Source organism: Vulpes vulpes, chromosome 8 (genome assembly GCF_048418805.1).
Source record: "Vulpes vulpes isolate BD-2025 chromosome 8, VulVul3, whole genome shotgun sequence".
NCBI lineage: Eukaryota > Metazoa > Chordata > Mammalia > Carnivora > Canidae > Vulpes > Vulpes vulpes.
Window position 1 is genome coordinate 53,132,800 of NC_132787.1, and position 18,445 is coordinate 53,151,244.

The 18,445-nt window shown below is 48.7% G+C and overlaps 1 protein-coding gene across 4 annotated transcripts; it reads left to right on the plus strand.

The window, feature by feature from the left end:
- The first annotated feature begins 100 nt into the window (after nt 1-100).
- ITGA10 (integrin subunit alpha 10) lies at nt 101-15,287 on the plus strand. Of its 4 annotated transcripts, XM_025983038.2 has the most exons (30): nt 101-353; nt 1,994-2,105; nt 2,306-2,415; nt 2,622-2,713; nt 2,927-3,041; nt 3,719-3,846; nt 3,993-4,141; nt 4,822-4,972; nt 5,174-5,339; nt 5,472-5,545; nt 5,793-5,937; nt 6,125-6,273; nt 6,502-6,645; nt 6,785-6,988; nt 7,294-7,424; nt 8,025-8,191; nt 8,286-8,428; nt 8,823-8,936; nt 9,137-9,222; nt 9,379-9,520; nt 9,690-9,782; nt 9,922-9,998; nt 10,105-10,194; nt 10,628-10,706; nt 10,866-10,979; nt 11,235-11,315; nt 11,474-11,587; nt 12,871-12,966; nt 13,232-13,345; nt 13,643-15,287. In XM_025983038.2, the coding sequence occupies exons 1-30, from the start codon at nt 302-304 to the stop codon at nt 13,706-13,708; spliced, it is 3,498 nt and encodes a 1,165-aa protein (XP_025838823.1). In that variant the 5' UTR covers nt 101-301; the 3' UTR covers nt 13,709-15,287. The 4 variants fall into 4 exon arrangements, 3 of the variants coding, with proteins under 3 accessions (XP_025838823.1, XP_072622800.1, XP_025838824.1); XR_012003044.1 differs by lacking the exon at nt 10,628-10,706 and having other exon boundaries at nt 165-353; XM_072766699.1 differs by lacking the exon at nt 12,871-12,966 and having other exon boundaries at nt 165-353.
- The last annotated feature ends 3,158 nt before the right edge of the window (nt 15,288-18,445 follow it).

An 18,445-nucleotide genomic window follows, 5' to 3' on the forward strand; every position in this document is an offset into this window, starting at 1 on the left:
TGCCTGGCAACACCAAAGAATAGGGAAAAAAGGAGAGAGAAACTGCAGAAATCAAGAATTGTGTTCTTTGGATATTGAGATGATGCCTCCAGGGGGCAGTACTGGGGCAGGGAAAGAGGCTAAGATGGCTCAGTCCTCCTTTCCTTGGTCTGGGGCTCCCCGGTGTTCCCACCATTACTCCTCCCATTTTATTTTTAGCTGCCAGTGGGAGGGGGCAGGATGGGAGGGAAAGTAAAGAAAACAGAAAAGGAGAAGGACAGAGGCACAGAGGACTTCTCATACGGACAGAGAACAACCAGGCATGGAACTCCCCCTCATCCCTCACCTGCTTTTGCCCGTGGTGTTCCTGACCGGTGAGGGAGGTTGACCTCCATTCCTGCTGGGGAGAAAGGTGTATGGGTTGTTAGGCATTGGGACTTTTTGGGTTAAAATCTTTGGGAGTTAGAGTGAAAAGTTAACACTGATTCTGCACGGTGTGTGTCTGTGTGTTGTGTGTATACGTGTGTGTGTTTGTGTGTATGTGTGTGTGTCTTCATTTTTATACCCACACCAGTGCTTGAGTATTGAGATAGGCAGGGCTTTGTGTCAGACTGGTGTCTAGTTATCTAAAATCTTTATCCTAAGCCCCAGAGGAGTGAGTGGACCAAAAAGAAGGATGTGACCTTCCACGTGGCTAGTCTGATTTTTATTATCCTCCATCCAACTTCTTTCTACCCATGGTGGTCTCTGGAGCCTGAGGCATAACTAACTCTGTGGTGAGAACAGTTTATCTAACCAATGAGCTACAGTTGCTGGTCATAGAGCCCTGCCAGTTTCCCGGATGCAAAAAGGCTCACACAGAAAACACCTTTCTGAAAAGGAACATGGTTTGAGACAGCTTATAGCTATTGGTGGTGGGATGTGGGGGGAGGGGTGGGTGTGGCCTGAGGGGAGTTGCTTGAAAGGAGAGAGCCAGACAAGGAAGAACCGTGGGAGGGACCAGAGGCCTGGACGATTTCCTCACTAGTGCCCTGTAATCTTTGTTTCCTAAAATACCAGCTCTGATTTCTTTAAATTCTTTAAATTTTGTTTTATTTTTAAGTAAATTCTATGCCCAGCATGGGGCTTGAACTCCCGACTCTGAGGTCAAAAATAGTGTGGTTACTGGCTGAGTCAGCCAGGCACCCCATACCAGATCTGATTTTAAAGGGATTGGGGTGGGGTGGGGGGTGAGAATCAGCCAGGACAAGAGTAGGGGGTGTCTTTAGAGTGGGCTGAAAGTTATGGAAGAAGTGCAAGTAAGCGGGGAGCAGTTGGGAGAGTGGATGAGTTAGGAAAGGAGCAGGCTGTGGGGAACTTTGGGGTGATGGGACCCTTGGTAAGGATGGTTGGCAAACCATGTGTGTGGGCAGGCGAGTGGCCCCACCCAGTTAATTACCACTGAGGTTTTCAGGGCTGGAATCATGCACAGACCTAGACAGTGGAGAAACAGATTGAGAGTGTGACAGTGACTCTGGGAGTCATGAAGAGACAGACAGGAGACCTTGCCATGCAGTCCCCACTAGCCTCCTCTTGTCCTCTCTGGGGTCCTGTGTTTGGGGAGAATCTGGAAGGAACAATTGTTCTGGGCTGCAGAAAGGCCCCTCTCCCTCTATGACTCTTGCAGCTTCAGGAGGAGGATGTGTAGGAGGAATGATGTGCAAAAGAGGAACCTGACCCTTCCAGACATATTTGTGAATGAGATTTCAGGGGTGGGAATGGAAACACAGCTGTGACCAGCATGGCAGAGGGCCACAGGTTAGATATCTGGACCCAAACACAGGAAGCAGATCATCCTTGCTTGGAGGCTCTGAGTACAAGGTGTTGACAGAGGCCAAGACAACTTGTGAGTAAGAAACAGGGAGATAGACTGAGATCAAGACGTTCCCTTCGTGCTTCTCTCTGGTTGTGCCTCTCCAGTCATTCACTAGCCTCTCTGACTGCTGCCTGCTACTCTTCTGATCCTGCCTCCCAGGTCTGTGCTCCCCCTTTAACCTGGATGTGCATCACCCGCGCCTCTTCCCAGGGCCACCTGAGGCAGAATTTGGATATAGTGTCTTACAACATGTCGGGGGTGGCCGTCGATGGTGAGGAAAGACACCAGAGGGCCATGGGGTTGGGACTATGGTAGAGCTCTTAAAGGGGGTGGTGAGACAGATGGGAATCTAAAGAAATCTGGTCTTTTGGAAGTGGCTGGGGTTCGGGACTTGCTATTCCATGCATTTTCCCTCTGTCCTATCTCAAAGGTCATGTTCACACAAAGTTCATACTCATGTTTTCCTCCCAGGATGCTGGTGGGCGCCCCCTGGGATGGGCCTTCAGGAGACAGAAGGGGGGATGTTTATCGCTGCCCTGTCGGGGGCTCCCACAGTGCTCCATGTGCCAAAGGCCATTTGGGTAAGAGGGTGCCTCACTCTTCCACTCCTAGCCCCTAACCTGATATGCTAGGACCTTTGGCCCCTCACACCTCACCTTCAACCCCATGTCCCACATACTCCGTCTTTGACTTGATCCTGACCTCATCCTCTTTCCAAATCACCCTAAATTCAAGAACTCCACATGTGACCCCATGATCTCATTCTCTTCTACCCCCTTCCAACCAGGTGACTATCCACTGGGAAATTCATCTCATCCTGCTGTGAATATGCACCTGGGAATGTCTCTGCTAGAGACAGACAACGATGGGGGATTCATGGTGACTAAGGAAAGGGGTCTCTGAAGGATTTGGCAGAGAAAAGGGTGGTATGGTGAGGGAGACGGGTCTATGTGGAGTGGTCAAGAAGTTTGAAACCCCCCCCCCCCAAAAAAAAAGTTTGAAACCCTAGAGAGAAAGGAGGGGAATCTCGGGGAGGGGTTTCTATGCCCCCCTCCCACGCCTGGGGGCAATATTTCCTCTACCTATCCCCAGGCTTGTGCCCCTCTCTGGTCTCGTGCTTGCGGCTCCTCTGTCTTCAGTTCTGGGATATGTGCCCGCGTAGATGCTTCATTCCGGCCCCAGGGCAGCCTGGCACCCACCGCACAACGTGAGCCAGCACCCAGTGCAGGGGGGGAAAAAGATGGGGCAATAGGGTAGATGCTGGGCAGGTGGCCCACACAGCTTTCCTCCTTGTTACTTGATGTGCTGCAAAGGTTCCATGTCTCCTAACAGATTTGAATTCAGACTATTTGCCAGGGCATCAAGACTCCATAAAGTGAACTCACTATGTCCCTCCACACACTGTACCTTGGCCATAGCAGTTCCCTCCCCATTCTCCTCTTTGTCATCTATTTTTATACCTCTGTGTCCTTTTATTTAAAGTGTTCTCCATGTAAATGCATCTTCTTATAGTCTCCTCTCCTCAAACATCTTCAGGGCTGCCTCCTTCAATTCCCCACCGTCAGGCTGCCCCTCCTGTTCTCCTACAGCGTGGTGCTCTGTTTTACCTAACACTTAAATTCTTCCTCTTTCTCTTCTTCCTCCCTTCTTCTTCTCCTCCTCCTCCTCTTCCTCCTTCCTCTTGTAAGTTGTATGCATGCTCAACTCCTCTTTTATTCATTTCTTCATTTACCCAGGGCCTGGCATACTACCTTCCTTGCATGTTCAGAAGTGCCTAAAAAGTGTTTGAATGGAATGTGCCCTCCTGTGACCTTTTCCCTTGCTGTCTTCGTGCCCAGTATCCTTCTACACCTCTGTTCCTCATCAGAACACCCCTCCTCCTAGGCTGTCCCACCTACATGGATGTTGTCATCGTCTTGGATGGCTCCAATAGCATCTATCCCTGGTCTGAAGTTCAGACTTTCCTACGAAGACTGGTAGGGAGACTGTTCATTGACCCAGAGCAAGTACAGGTAAGAGATGGCCATTTGGATGGGCTTGGAGAGGGAGACATGGGGAGAGAGGAGGTGAATATAGGTAGTGTTTTCAGTAGTATCCAAGCACCCATCTCGTCACCCTCAGTACACACATGCCAGGTGAGTACACACTTCAATTTCAGGTGGGACTGGTGCAGTATGGAGAAAGCCCTGTGCATGAGTGGTCCCTGGGAGATTTCCGAACCAAGGAAGAAGTGGTGAGGGCAGCAAGGAACCTGAGTCGGCGAGAGGGACGAGAAACAAAGACTGCACAAGCAATCCTGGTGGCCTGGTGAGGCATTGGGAAGGGGAGCCTGGAAGGCCAGAGCGAGGAGGGCCTAGAAGGCTTAGGGGAGGGTCTGGAGTGCAGGGTGTCCATTCTAAGATGTCTGGCGTGCTTTTCTTTGTGCGCACACTGGTGGGTGGGGAAGGCTAAGCCGGCTGTCACGGCCTACCCTTCTCAACACATTCTTCAAACTGTTGATGTCTGTGTCTTTCCATGTTTCTGATTTGGCTATCTCTGTAGACCGAACTCTCTCTATCCCTCCACTCTCCCTTTGGTCTTGGCCTTCGGGGTCTCCACCACTCACATCCTAGCCCACTTGCCAAAAGTGATTGAAGACTCATATCTGGGAAGACTCCCTTGTCCTGACCACTCTCCTTGATTTTACATCCTCTGACTGTATGTGTCCTCTCTTCAGTGTGCCGTTTGCTGAATGAATCTGTGAATGAATGGATTTTATACATATTTGCTTTGAGGATATGCTGCTTTATGTGTTCTCTGATATTCAAACATTGCAGCTCTTACCGTGTGCTGGTCCCCATGCCAGACACTGTCAGGGAGATGGTCTGTAAGGCAAGATGCCTGACCTTGGTGAACTGCTGACAGTGGTGTGTGTGTGTGTGTGTGTGTGTGTGTGTGTGTATCTGCATACATGTGATCACACTTCACTCTTTTTTCTCTCTTCTTAGCACAGAAGGATTCAGTCTGTCCCGTGGTGGCCGACCAGAGGCTGCCAGGCTGCTGGTGGTTGTCACGGATGGAGAGTCACACGATGGGGAGGAGCTTCCCGCTGCACTAAAGGCCTGTGAGGCTGGAAGAGTGACCCGCTATGGGATCGCGGTGAGACTCTGCCCTGGATTCAGAAGGATGGAGTGGGGGTGGTGACATTGAGGACAGAGAACTCAAAGAAAATGGACATCAACCACTTCCCAGAGATCAGCTATACTGCCCCTCCTTCATTTTCATTGGCTGTGTCCTGTGCCAGCCCTAACATCCTACTCCACACAGCTAGCTGACCCCACCTGGCTCTCCTGACCTCAGGTCCTTGGCCACTATCTCCGGAGGCAGCGAGACCCCACTTCCTTCCTGCGGGAAATCCGAATGATTGCCAGTGACCCAGATGAGAGATTCTTCTTCAATGTCACAGATGAAGCTGCACTGACTGACATTGTAGATGCCCTGGGAGACCGGATTTTTGGCCTCGAGGGTAACAATGACCCTGGAGAAATGGGGGGCAGGGGAAGGGGAGCTGTGGGTGTAGGTGGGGTTCTGTGGGGAGTTCAGTAAGTTGAAGAAAATGTCTTCCCTGATACTGCCTTGATATTTTCTCATGCTCAAGGGTCCCATGGAGAAAATGAAAGCTCTTTCGGGCTGGAAATGTCTCAGATTGGTTTCTCCACTCATCGGCTGAAGGTTGGACAGACTCTGACCCCACTATGACCTCTCTCAACATTTGACTTCTCCCAACCTGAGACTTGAGACTTGGGCAACTTCAACTCAGGGTTCTTCTAGATAGCTCCTTTAACCAGTGCACATGCTGACCTTCCCATGCCTTTCCAACTGGCCCCAGTGTACTTTTAGTGGCCTTCTCACTCCTGGGGTTTTTACTTCTTGTTTCCTGATGTCTTTTCAAGGGACCCCATCTGTTTCTGCCATACAGGATGGGATTCTCTTTGGAATGGTGGGGGCCTACGACTGGGGGGGCTCCGTATTGTGGCTCGAAGAGGGTCACCATCTTTTCCCCCCACGGACAGCCCTGGAAGATGAGTTCCCCCCTGCTTTCCAGAACCATGCAGCCTACTTGGGTGAGTAGCAGAGGGCTGCAGGGGGCTGGGGGACAAGGAGGAAATGCTTCACCAGTGCGAGGGTATGAGAGCAGTTTCTCACTAATCTGCTGCTCTCCTTGGGACCTCCTCCTGTGCCTTTGGCGAACCTTCCTACTCTGACCCCATCTGCTTTCCCTTTCGCCCTTGATTCCCTGCCCACCTCTAGGTTACTCTGTTTCCTCCATGCTTTTGCGGGGTGGACGCCGCCTCTTTCTCTCAGGAGCTCCTCGGTTTAGACACAGAGGAAAGGTCATCGCTTTCCAGCTTAAGAAAGATGGGGCTGTGAGGGTTGCCCAGAGCCTCCAGGGGGAGCAGGTAGGACATCCAAGGAAGGGTGGGACCCTCAGATCCTGAGGGACCTTCAGGCTGTGGGGAGGAAAGGGAAGGGTCAAGAGAGGAGCCTGAAAAGTCTTTGCTGAACTCTGGTTGGCAGAATCTGCAAAGGGTGTGAGGACCAGACTAGCAGGCTGGCAGATGCTTCTCATTTGTCCATAATCACCTTGTGTCTTTTCTCTGGGGTCACCACTCTCCACCATTCCCCAGATTGGTTCCTACTTTGGCAGTGAGCTCTGCCCACTGGATACAGATGGGGATGGAACAACCAATGTCTTACTTGTGGCTGCTCCCATGTTCCTGGGACCCCAGAATAAGGAGACGGGGCGTGTTTATGTGTATCTGGTGGGGCAGGTGAGACTTGCTGGGATCCCCTTGAACTTGTCTTGGGGGGGTGGAGGAAAGAAGGGAGAGAAGGCTCCTCCATTCACGGGCTCACTGACAGCTTGGGACTATCAAGCCAGCATCTTCTGTCTTCTTCTCCCTCCACCAGCAGTCCTTGCTGACACTCCAGGGCACGCTTCAGCCAGAACCCCCCCAGGATGCTCGGTTTGGCTTTGCCATGGGTGCCATTCCTGATCTGAACCAAGATGGTTTTGCTGATGTGGCTGTGGGGGCGCCCCTGGAGGATGGGCATCACGGAGCCCTGTACCTATATCATGGCACCCAGAGTGGAATCAGGCCCCGTCCTGCCCAGGTCAGGAGTGTCCAGATAAAGCAGGGACATGGATGGGAGGAAGGGAAGTGGGAGGAGTGGAGGGCATGCTCCTTGCTCCTCCATGTTTCCCTGACCTTGAGACACAAACTGGACAAGTGCTTTTTTATCAGTAGTCAAAAAGCTGGAAGGATACAGTAGGATACAGGCTGCTGTATTAGAGACTCCTGAACACAAGCTAATTTCTCTTATTCCTTCTTATTCTTATTCTTTATTGTGTGCCTGGTGGGTGGCCTGGGTTGCCAGGCATGAGAGTCCCTGCTCAGTCTCCCCTCTCTTCCTCTCAGAGGATTGCTGCCATCTCCATGCCACAGGCCCTCAGCTACTTTGGCCGTAGTGTGGATGGCCGGCTGGATCTGGATGGAGATGACCTGGTTGATGTGGCTGTGGGTGCCCAAGGGGCAGCTGTCCTGCTCAGGTGAGAGGTCCCAGCTCTGGAGACTGGACAGCGTGGCGTGGCCGTTAAAAGCAAGGGCTTGGGAGTCAGACTTGGATTTGTATTTCTTGAACAACTTGTTCTGTTCCTCCATTTCCTAGTTCTTTTTGTTTGTTTTGTTTTAAAGATTTTATTTCTTTATTCATGAGAGAGAGAGAGAGAGAGAGAAAGAGAGAAAGGCAGAGGGAGAAGCAGGCTCCATGCAGGGAGCCCGATGTGGGACTTGATCCCAGGACCCCAGGATCACGCCCTGAGCCAAAAGCAGCCGACCAATCGCTGAGCCACCCAGCCATCCCCATTTCCTAGTTTTTAAAGTGGGAATGATCGTAGGGCCTACCTCATAGGCTTATTGTGAGGATCCAATCACATTCGGGTAAAGATCTTGACACAGTGCCTAGCACATGGCAAGTATTTCTTCAATGTCAGCTATTATCTTCCCACTGGAAGGTTCAGGGGAGGGTGACACATATACAGCTAGCCCCTTGTTCTTTTCTTTGACCTCTGGGAGGCCAACACTGGGGATTGCCTTTTTCAAAGGGCTTTCCTCTTACTGCTAGGATTTCTTTCCCACCCTGCTTCCAGCTCCCGGCCCATTGTCCACCTGGGCCCCTCCCTGGAAGTTACCCCACCAGCCATCAGTGTGGTTCAGAAGAACTGCAGCCGGCGAGGCCAAGAGGCAGCCTGCCTTTCTGCAGCCCTTTGCTTCCAAGTGACCTCTCGCACTCCTGGCCGCTGGAATCGCCGATTCTGTGAGTGGCAGGAGCCTCCTAAGCAACTCTCAGCCCCACCTGCCTTGGTCTCTGCCTGACCCCCTTCACTGTCGTTCCTGCCTGCCCTGTCCAGATTTGCGGTTTACAGCATCACTAGATGAGTGGACGGCAGGGGCGCGGGCTGTGTTTGATGGCTCTGGCCAGAGGCTGTCCCCTCGGAGGCTCCAGCTCAGCGTAGGGAATGTCACCTGTGAGCAGCTGCACTTCCATGTGCTGGTGAGGAGGGGCAGTAAGTGCTTCTCATCAGGGCCTGGGAGGAAGGGGAGGGCTGATGGGAGGAGGAATTCTGGCTATATTGGCAAGAAAGCCAGGAAGTTCAGCCTCTGGAAGCAGGCTGATCTGGGTTTGAAGCCTAGCTCCACTGGTCTACTTCAAGTCACACAACCTTCAAACCTCAGGTTCCTTGCCTGACAGGAGAAGACACTAATAACAACTATACTGTGGGAGTATGTTAGAATTAAATGTAATGGTATTGATAAACCCTTAGGACAGTACCCAGCACAGACAAGGTGCTGGGTAAATGATCACTATAACAATCACATTCTTCACGGGGCCTGGGCTGTACCCCTAACCCTGGCTCCCCATGATCCTTGACTCTGGTTTTCCTCAGGATACCTCAGATTACCTCCGGCCACTGGCCTTGACTGTGACCTTTGCATTGGACAACACCACGAAGCCAGGGCCTGTGCTGGATGAGGGCTCACCCACCTCCATACAAAAGCTGGTCAGTGGTGCCAAGCCCAGCCCTGTTTCTCAGTCCCGATGCTGCCCTTCTCAGTGACTTCAAGAGGCGTGGAGGGTGGAGACCTGATATTGTGGCAAAATCTGATCTGGGCACCCCCTCTTCTCTTTTCACTTTTCCCCTAATTCCATTTCTTTCTCCTTGCCTTCCTACCAGGCCTTAGCCCCTTTTTTCCCCTCTAGGTCCCCTTCTCAAAGGACTGTGGCCCTGACAATGAATGCATCACAGACCTGGTGCTTCGAGCCAGTGTAGACATCAGAGGCTCTAGGTAAGACAGGCATGAACTGGCCAAACTGGGGTGACCTGAAGCAGACTGGAAGGAGCTTGCAGGGAGCTGGAGGGTTGTGTGTTGCCCAGGAAAGCAGAAGTGATGTTTTGGGCAGTTTTTCAACTCGTGGGCTCTCCCCTTATCCACCACTCCTAGGAGGGACCCATTCGTGGTTCGAGGAGGTCGGCAGAAAGTGCTGGTGTCAGCAACTCTGGAGAACAGGAAGGAAAATGCCTACAACACTAGCCTGAGTCTCAGCTTCTCCAGAAACCTCCATCTGGCCAGTTTCACATCTCAGGTACCTGGATGGAGGGTGGTTTAGGAGGAGTCAGAGCCAAAGGAAGGAGAAGACAGGGGTATGGGCCTGGGCTGTGAAGGCCCAGAGGGAAGCTCAGTGTTCAGAGGCTGCAGGTGGGAGAGCACTTGCAGCCTCAGCTTCAGCCCCATCTCCCTTCCTCTGCTCTTAGAGGGACAGCCCAGTGAAGGTGGAGTGTGCAGCTCCTTCCCCTCATGTCCGGCTCTGCAGTGTGGCTCACCCTGTCTTTCGGACTGGAGCCAAGGTGAATGGGAAAGAGGCTCTGAGAGAGCAGGTGCTGGAGTCTGTGGGGCCTGGGAGTTTAGGGAAGGAGGTACACAAGGGCTCTTGTTCTTCTGCTGGCCTCATGAAGAGGAATATACCATGACCCCATATGATCCCAGGTGACCTTCTTGCTGGAGTTTGAGTTTAGCTGCTCCTCCCTCCTGAGCCAGGTCCTTGTGAGGCTGACTGCTACAAGGTGAGAACAAAGGAAACTTCCTCCCAGGCCTCTCCTGTTGGGTCTTGTGGGGGAAGGTGTGTCTGAGAGGGGACTAGGATGTGAGCCTCTCCCCCTAACCCTACAGCAATAGCCTGGAGAAAAATGGGACCCTTCAAGATAACACAGCCCAGATCTCAGCCTACATTCAATATGAGCCCCACCTCCTGTTCTCCAGGTATGGCTCAGCTCCCCACTATGACCCCATTCTGACCCCAGGCTCATAATCTATGTTTCCTCCCTTTCCTTCCATGTGTTTCAGTGTTTCCCCCAAAACTCTTGGGCTGCTCCATCTTTTTACTCTCAGTCCCACTCAAGTTGAACCTTTTAAGCATCTTACTTTCCTAGGTATAGGTATACCTATGCATCCTAGGTATAGGGCTTTGCTCAAGGCCCTGGGGAGGGAAGCTGGGGTGGGGGGAATGTATTGTGATCATAAAGTTTGTACCAAGTCTATGTCATGTCCCATTTCGATCTTCTTTATGTACACCCATCTCTTTATCCATGTGCTGGTTCTGCCTTCCCTGAATCCGTGTCTGTGTGCTGATCATGTGCCCCTGTGTCTGTGTCATGGCTGTGACCATGTACCTCCTGACTTGGTGTCCACGCAGTGAGTCCACTCTGCACCGCTATGAGGTTCACCCATATGGGACCCTCCCAGTGGGTCCCGAATTCAAAACCACTCTTAGGGTGAGAAGCTGGAGGGGCTTTGGCATGAGCAGGGGTAGGGGGAGGAGTCCTGAGGAAAGGAGGGGAGTCTCTCTCAGATTTCCAGTGGCATCTAGAGTAAAGCGACAGAAGAGGAAGGATCTTCTGTCTCCCACTTCTTCCCATTTCCAATCCTCTCAGGTTCAGAACCTTGGCTGCTATGTGGTCAGTGGCCTCATCATCTCAGCCTTCCTTCCAGCTGTAGCCCATGGGGGCAACTACTTCCTGTCATTGTCTCAAGTCGTCACTAACAATGTGAGTCTGGGCTAAGGGTGGATGGATCCCTGCCACCTCTATCTGGTGAACTTACCTAACCTCCCATCTGCTGGGTCACCACTCTCAGGGCTCCTTCCTCTGGAAGACCTTTCTTTAACACATGTGGCTTGTTTGGGGAGAAAGAAAGGGATTGCCCAGGGAAGAACCACAGAATGTGGGAGTATGTTCCTGCTCAGCCTGGAATGGCTGGCCTCTTGCCATCAAGAGGGTCTCTCACATTGCCTCTCCCTCTAGGCAAGCTGCACAGTACAGAACCTGACTGAGCCTCCACAGCCCCCCGTGCACCCAGAGGAGTTTCAGTACATGAACAGACTGGTATGAGTCACAAGAAGGTGAAGAAGATGTCCAGAGTGGGAATGCATAGGGGAGCAGTAAATTTCAGAGCCTTGGAATAGAACAGGGAATAGAACTTGGGGTGGAGAATAGGCGATTTTTCCACTCCAAGATCCTGATCTGTCTCTCTCTTCTGGCAGAATGGGAGCAACACTCGGTGTCAGGTCGTGAGGTGCCATCTTGGGCGACTGGCAAAGGGGACCGAGGTCTCTGTTGGACTATTGAGACTGGTTCACAATGAATTTTTCCGGAGGGTAAATCTTTTCTTTTTCTTTTAAAATCTTTTATTCTACTACCATCTTTCCACTCCTACCTGAAACTTCATGGGCTTTGGCATAGACTCATGTTCAAGTTCTAGCTTTGCCTCCTACTATCTGTTGGACCTTGAACAAGTTATTTTATCTCTCTCCGATTCTTTCTCTTCATCTCTAAAATGGGGAATATAATACCTACTTCATGGAGTTGTAAAGAATAAATGAATAAGGAGATGGATTCATTAAAGGTAGTTATTATCCTTGTATTTTCTTCTGTTTATCATCCCTTGGTGCTATGGCAATAACCAACATTTATAGGATATCTAAATCCAACAGTTAATAATCTATCACATGCCTACTATATAAAAGGACCTGTATTAGGTAGATACTGAGGAGAATGTCCCCAACACTTAGCACCATGCCTAACTCATTATGGTGACTCAATGCATTTCTCTTAAACAAGTAAATAAATAGTTGATATTATATGCATGATAAGTATTGGAGGGTAATGGGAGGCAAGATTGTAGAGCTATAGGGATCTAGGTTATGAAAGTTCTCCAAAGCTAGGGAGATGAAATTAAACTTAAATATGATAGGCAGTCAGCAGTCAGTGTGACTTTCTGAGCAGGGAAATGACATCTTAATTATAACAGCTATTTCTCACTACGGGCTATTTACTTTGAATAGCACAAGATCCCTGGGATATAGGTATATTTTATGGGAAAGTCTGAGATACCATCCTTCTCTAAGTCTGGTTCTCCCTTTATCTCTCCTCAGTATCCTTTTTCATTCATTTATTTATTTTCTCAATAAAGCTTTCTTGAGGAACTCATGTGTACTTGGTACTCTGCTAGGTACCGGGCACTAGAAACACATACATTTGTAAGACACAACTCTTGACCTCAAGGACCTTATAGTCCAGTGGTAAAAGAGAAGTAAACAGGATAATAAGACCTAATCCAGGGTGATGAGGGTTAGGAGGAAACATTTCTCTAATTTCCAGAGTGGATGACATCTAAATTTCAACCTAAAGGAAGGGTAGGGGCTAGCCAAAGAAAGGGGAGTTAAATAATACCACGTAGAGCAAACAGCACATATGAAGGGCCAGAGACTTTCCATCTATCACCCTTCCTCTCTTTCTCCATTGGTCTCCAACCTTTTTTTCTGGTCTGGAAGATGTTGTAAGTTGTACCTACCAGCCTCATCTTTGCTGTTGGGATTCTAAGACCATACCACCTGATGATGGCTCACTTTAAATGTCTTCCAATCCACTTGTTCCACAGGCCAAATTCAAGTCTCTGACGGTGGTCAGCACCTTTGAGCTGGGAGCTAAGGAGGGCAGTGTCCTACGGCTGCCTGAAGCCTCTCGTTGGAGTGAGGTGGGATAGGAGCCTGAGTTTGAGAGCAGTGGAAAGAGTGAGGGTGGGATTTGGGCAAGGGCACCTGGAGGCCTTTTCAGAAGCCAGGCCTCCTCATTAGGCAGCAGCTGGGGAGTTGGAAGTGATAAATCAGGATGCTTGGGTCTGACTGCCTTATTCCTGCCTCAGTTTCTTTCTTTTATTCTTCTATGTCACCCCTATAATGGGAAGTAAGGCTAGCTGGGACAAAGGATACAAGTACCAAACAGCTCTCCTCCCCACACAGAGCCTGCTGGAGGTGATTCAGACCCGCCCTGTCCTCATCTCCCTATGGATCCTTATTGGCAGTGTCCTGGGAGGGCTTCTCCTACTTGCTCTCCTTGTCTTCTGTCTTTGGAAGGTAAGCACTGCTTTGGTGGGAAATATGGGGCATGGTGCCCATGAGTTGAGGGCTCCTTGATTAGAGCTGGGGGAACTGGATTTGTGCTGGCCAGCTAAGTAGGCTGTGGGTGTCCTGCCTGGATCTCTTTCACTCTAGTCTACAAATGTTGGTTGGATTAATCTAAGCCAAATAAAATAAACTAGAATCTCATTTTTGGAAGCAGAAGAAAAGTGAAGATTTCAGATATGTCTGATGGCTGTTGGCAAGGTCCCCAGGCAGGACATTTGGCGATGACTCTTATCTCTTCCTCTACAGCTTGGCTTCTTTACCCGTAAGAAAATCCCTGAGGAAGAAAAAAGAGAAGGGAAATTGGAGCAATGAATGTAGAATAACGCCCTAGAAAGTCCTCCTTGGCAGCTTCTCCAAAAGACTTGCATAAGAGCCAAGGTTTGGGGGCTCAGATGGACAAGAAGAAGCCTTTAGACTGTCTCCCCAGACCTACAGCCTGACTTGACTTTTGAGTCATGAGGATGCTGCTGGAAGAGATGAGGCCTTACCTCAGACGAGAAAGGGTGTCACCAAAACCAGAAACACTTTCACCCTGTACTTCCCGCTTCGTGATCCCAGTTCCACAGCCAACCCTGGGGCCTTGGTTTGGGTTTTTCCTTAGCCCCAGGAACCAAGATTTTTTTTGCCACAGCTCCCTGACTCCTTTTAGAATCCCCCTCCATCCTCCCTCAAGTTTGGAAAGGATGAGGACTATCTTCCTCCATTCCCTGAGTCTCACCTTCCTGCCTGCTCCATACTCCACAGAAGGGAGCTGACGTTGGCTTCAGAAAGTAAAGTCAACATCTGCTGCTTTCCTGTGGAGTCTGGTGATTCAGAGAGCCGGATGGGGAGAGTCAACAGGAAAAAAGGAGGGAGGAGGTAAAGCCACAAGAGACATTCTGTACAATTCCAAGGAACAGAGAAGCTTTTAGACGGGCAAACGCCATCCCCCTGAAACCTGAGACTTCATGGTGCACTAGCCCGCCCTCAGGTGCCTGTGAAACTGAGCTGCCCCGGGGCCTGCTGGGCATGGGTTTCCCAACTCTCAGCAGTCCCTGGGAGCACAGCCAGGGTTTGCCTGATTCTCCGGAGCCAGGGGCCCCCAGGTGGCTAGAGCTGGAGTAGCAGAGAAAAGTCCCAGGGTTTTGGTCCTGGCCATGGAGAGTTGGATAGCTGTGGGCAGTGTTTTCTCCTCTCTCAGCGGGCCTCACCTACTCATGAGCCCTCTTTGGAGCCACCTTTTAGAAACAAGAGAGAAGGGAGATGACTTCTTCTTGATAGTTGGAAACCCTTTCACCGGCTTTGGGAAGCAGCAGTTCCATGGAATCTAAACTAGTCAGGTCCACATTAATGAAGAAGCCAAAGTAGGTGGAAGGAGGTCTCTGGGGAGTAAGCCCTCACTCACTTAGCATGGGTTGTGTGGCTCTAGGAAAATGTTTCTGGGGCAACAGTAGGCATTCCTTGTAGGGCTTCTCTGGTGGAATGAGTTTGGCAGCCTTGCCTGATATTTACTGGAAATTCCCAATTTCTATCTCTGGGTCACCTCACCACCTCTCCTCCCGTTTTGTGGTCATGGCCAGTAGTAGAGAGAATTAGATTTTCACCAACAACTGGGTAACTTACATTTCTTTGTAATCAAGACTTTGGACATCAAGGTCTATTATTGGTCTCTAAGGCTTGGCTCTGACGGCCATTTGAAGAATCAGTACCAGTTTTGAGCTGAGAAGAGAGGAGGCCTGACTGGACAGTTGACTGGTAGCCACAGAACTTGTTCTCCAGGGCTCTTGAGGCCTGGCCACAATGTTTATCTTGGAATGTCTCTGGCCTTTTGCACAGGACTTTGTCTCTGTTTCCTAGCAGGGTGGACGGGTATATCAGTTGGTCAGAACAAATAAAGTTCAGTGTCAAATGATTTCTGATTCTCTTTGAGTTCCCAAGGATATGGATGGCTCAGGAATGGTGAGAGGGAAATTCTTGGACCACCTGAGACCTTATACAGTTGAATTTCTGGAAGGTAAAGTCATAAAATATTTGAAATGTTTTCTGTGATTCTCCCACTGGAGATGTATTCTAGCCTGCATTCCTCATCTACCTAAGTGACTACAGAGTTGTAGGCCTAGATTAAAACCCCAGGTCTGCCATTTATTAGCAGTGCGGCCTTGGACAAGTCATAATTACCCTGAGGCTCGGGTTTAAATCTCAGCTATACCACTTAAAACCTGTTTGACCTTGGACAGATTTAACTTCTTTAAGTCTTGGCTTTCTTGACTTTAAACTTCCTAGGGTTGTGAGGGCCAAAGGAGATAAGTAAAGTAAGCATATACTAAGTACTCAATAAAGGATAACTATTGTTATAAAAATATTTTATTATAAAATAATTTACCTTGCTGTGTATTGTGAGGGTTAAGTCAGAATGTATATCGAAGCACTAAGTGGTGCCCCTAATCTAGTGACCCACTCCTACAAGTCTTGAAGATTTGTTTTGCCTATGTGCTATTGTCTCCTGCCACTAAATCTTTTTTTAAAATTTAAGTTCAATTAACGTATAGTGTATTATTAGTTTCAGAAGTAGAGTTCAGTGATTCATCAGTCTTACACAATAGCCAGTGCTCCTTACGTCATGTCCCGCCATTAAATCTCATCCTACGCCTCATTCCCTTTGAAGCCTTCATGCCCACTAAGGAGATAATTAGAAGGTTCCAATGGTAGAAATCAAATATCTTTGATTTTTTTTAGACATCTAGTATTCTTCTAGTACTTTCAAGGAACATGTGTGCTTAAGACCATTTCTCTCCCTCTATTGTTTAACTCCAAAAATGGTGGCTGGTCTGGCCAATAGGCACGGACGACATTCTGTGGCACGCTGGTGAGTTTTTTGTAGTAGGGGGAGTCCATAGTGACCCTTACTGCACTTCATATAGGCTATCGCTTGATCAACCTTTATGAAGCATGTTTTCTGAGGCTGGAACAGAGGCCATGGTTATATGGACAGATCTCCCTCTTTATTCCCAGTCAGCACCAAAAGGGAGATGCATTTCTTTGAGGACTGGTTCATTTAATTCTCTATCCATTTAATTAAAAGAACATTTTAAGTATTTTTCCCCACCTAAAGATCCTGCTCTTCTCTATCCTTCAACTCCAGAGTGGGACTTTCTCTAACCCAACCTATTCTTAAACAAGCCTCTGAAGCAGAGCCAGTTTGAGAAGCCACTGTAGAAACAGCAGGGTCTCCTCAGACACAGGACTATGCCTTCCTTTCTTCTCATTGTTGCATCTTCATTCCCTCCTTCATCTTTAGTTCATTCACTCACCAGACATTAAGCAGCTAATATGTGCCAGGCAATGAGAACAATATAAAATACAACTCCTACCATCAAAGAGCCTCGTCTAGTAGGAAAAACAAACTCGGAAAAAAAATAATGGCAAATACAGAAAGGTGGTTGACATACAACATAGCATAGTATTAGAAGTATGTCACTCACAAGAGACACTTTTTTTGGGGGGGGTGACAGAGATGTAAGAGAAATCTTTTTTTTTTTTTTAAGATTTTATTTGTTTATTCATAAGAGACACACAGAGAGAAACAGAGACATAGGCAGAGGGAGAAGCAGGCTCCCCACGGCAAGCCTGATGCAGGACTCATCCTGGGACCCCAGGATCACGACTTGAGCCAAAGCAGACGCTCAACCACTGAGCCACCCAGGTGCCCCAGGAAATAGTTACAGGAAAAAAAATTGGCTTGAGGGGCCAGCAAGCATGAGAGGAGGCATTCCAGAAAGGATTAATCCCTACTCAGAAAGGGAATTGTAGTGGATTGAAACAGCTGGAGCATTGGGCTATTTGTGAATGTGGTGAGAGATGAGACTGGAGAAGGCAAGGTGTAGCTCCTGATGAGCCTCACAACCACCTGAAGGATTCAGAGATTTAGAAGATAGATTTTTGGCTTTTGTCTGCCTTTAAGTGGTAGCCTGGTCAGAGGGAAGAAAAAATGTCGAGGGATCATTGAGCATGCTGGTCAAGAGGGAAATCTTTTTTTTTTTTTTTTTTTTTAAGTAGGCTCCATACCCAACATGGGGCTTGAACTCACAGCCCTGAGATCAAGAGTCACATGCCTTACTTACTGAGTCAGCCAGGTGCTCCAAGAAAGAATTCTTGAGAAGTTGTGTGATGCAACTTAGTAAGTTTTGTAGGTAGGACAGGGATACGACCTGTGGACAGAAACAGCTGTGCTTTTGCCAAATGATGCTGGCAGTTATATGCTTAGTGCTCAAGGAGGAGGGGACATGCAGGGAGTTTTAGATCATAAGTATAGATATAGTGTAAGATATAGATCTTCTTCACATTTGTACTTGTAAAACTACCTTCACAAGATTTCCTTGGTAATTATCATTCAATTCAATATTAACTATCAGTGAGATTTATAGGCAGTGATGAGACCCTTTAAGAATGTAGCAACCAGCATGCATTTGATCCTTACCAAAACTATGCAGGCCATATAGGTGAGCCTTCTGGGCTAAAGGTGAACATTTTTCTGCTTCTATCCCTCATCATTTCCCCCTGACCAATCCTGGGTCCTTAAATCTTTAAGGTTGTTGAAAGGCAAAGGGCTCATCTTCTGTAGTTTATTCACAGTGACAAGAATCATAGAGATGTCCCTGCCTGTGGACCGAAATCGATCATAATCTGTCCCTACAAGGAACTATTACAGAAAGCCGTTGCTGTAGAGTCTAGAGGGGACATTGGGGTGAATTTGTTTTGAGTAGTAAGAATCATCTATTGGCTGGACAAAGGAGTGAGGAACTCTTTACATGTATCTCAACAATAGGAGAGAACAAAGCAAAAGAGACAACATGTTAGGATTCATTTATTTATTTATTATAATAAAAATAAGAAGTGTGATAAGATCCTTTAGGATTGACCATAGTCTACCTCTCAACCAGGAATTTAACCAATCATTAAGGTCTTTAAGATAATGTATAGTGTTTAAGAGCCTGATTTGGTTATTTATATTTTTGTTATAATCTGGAATGTAGACCCAACATTCTACTTAAATAATGGCATCTGTTCCTC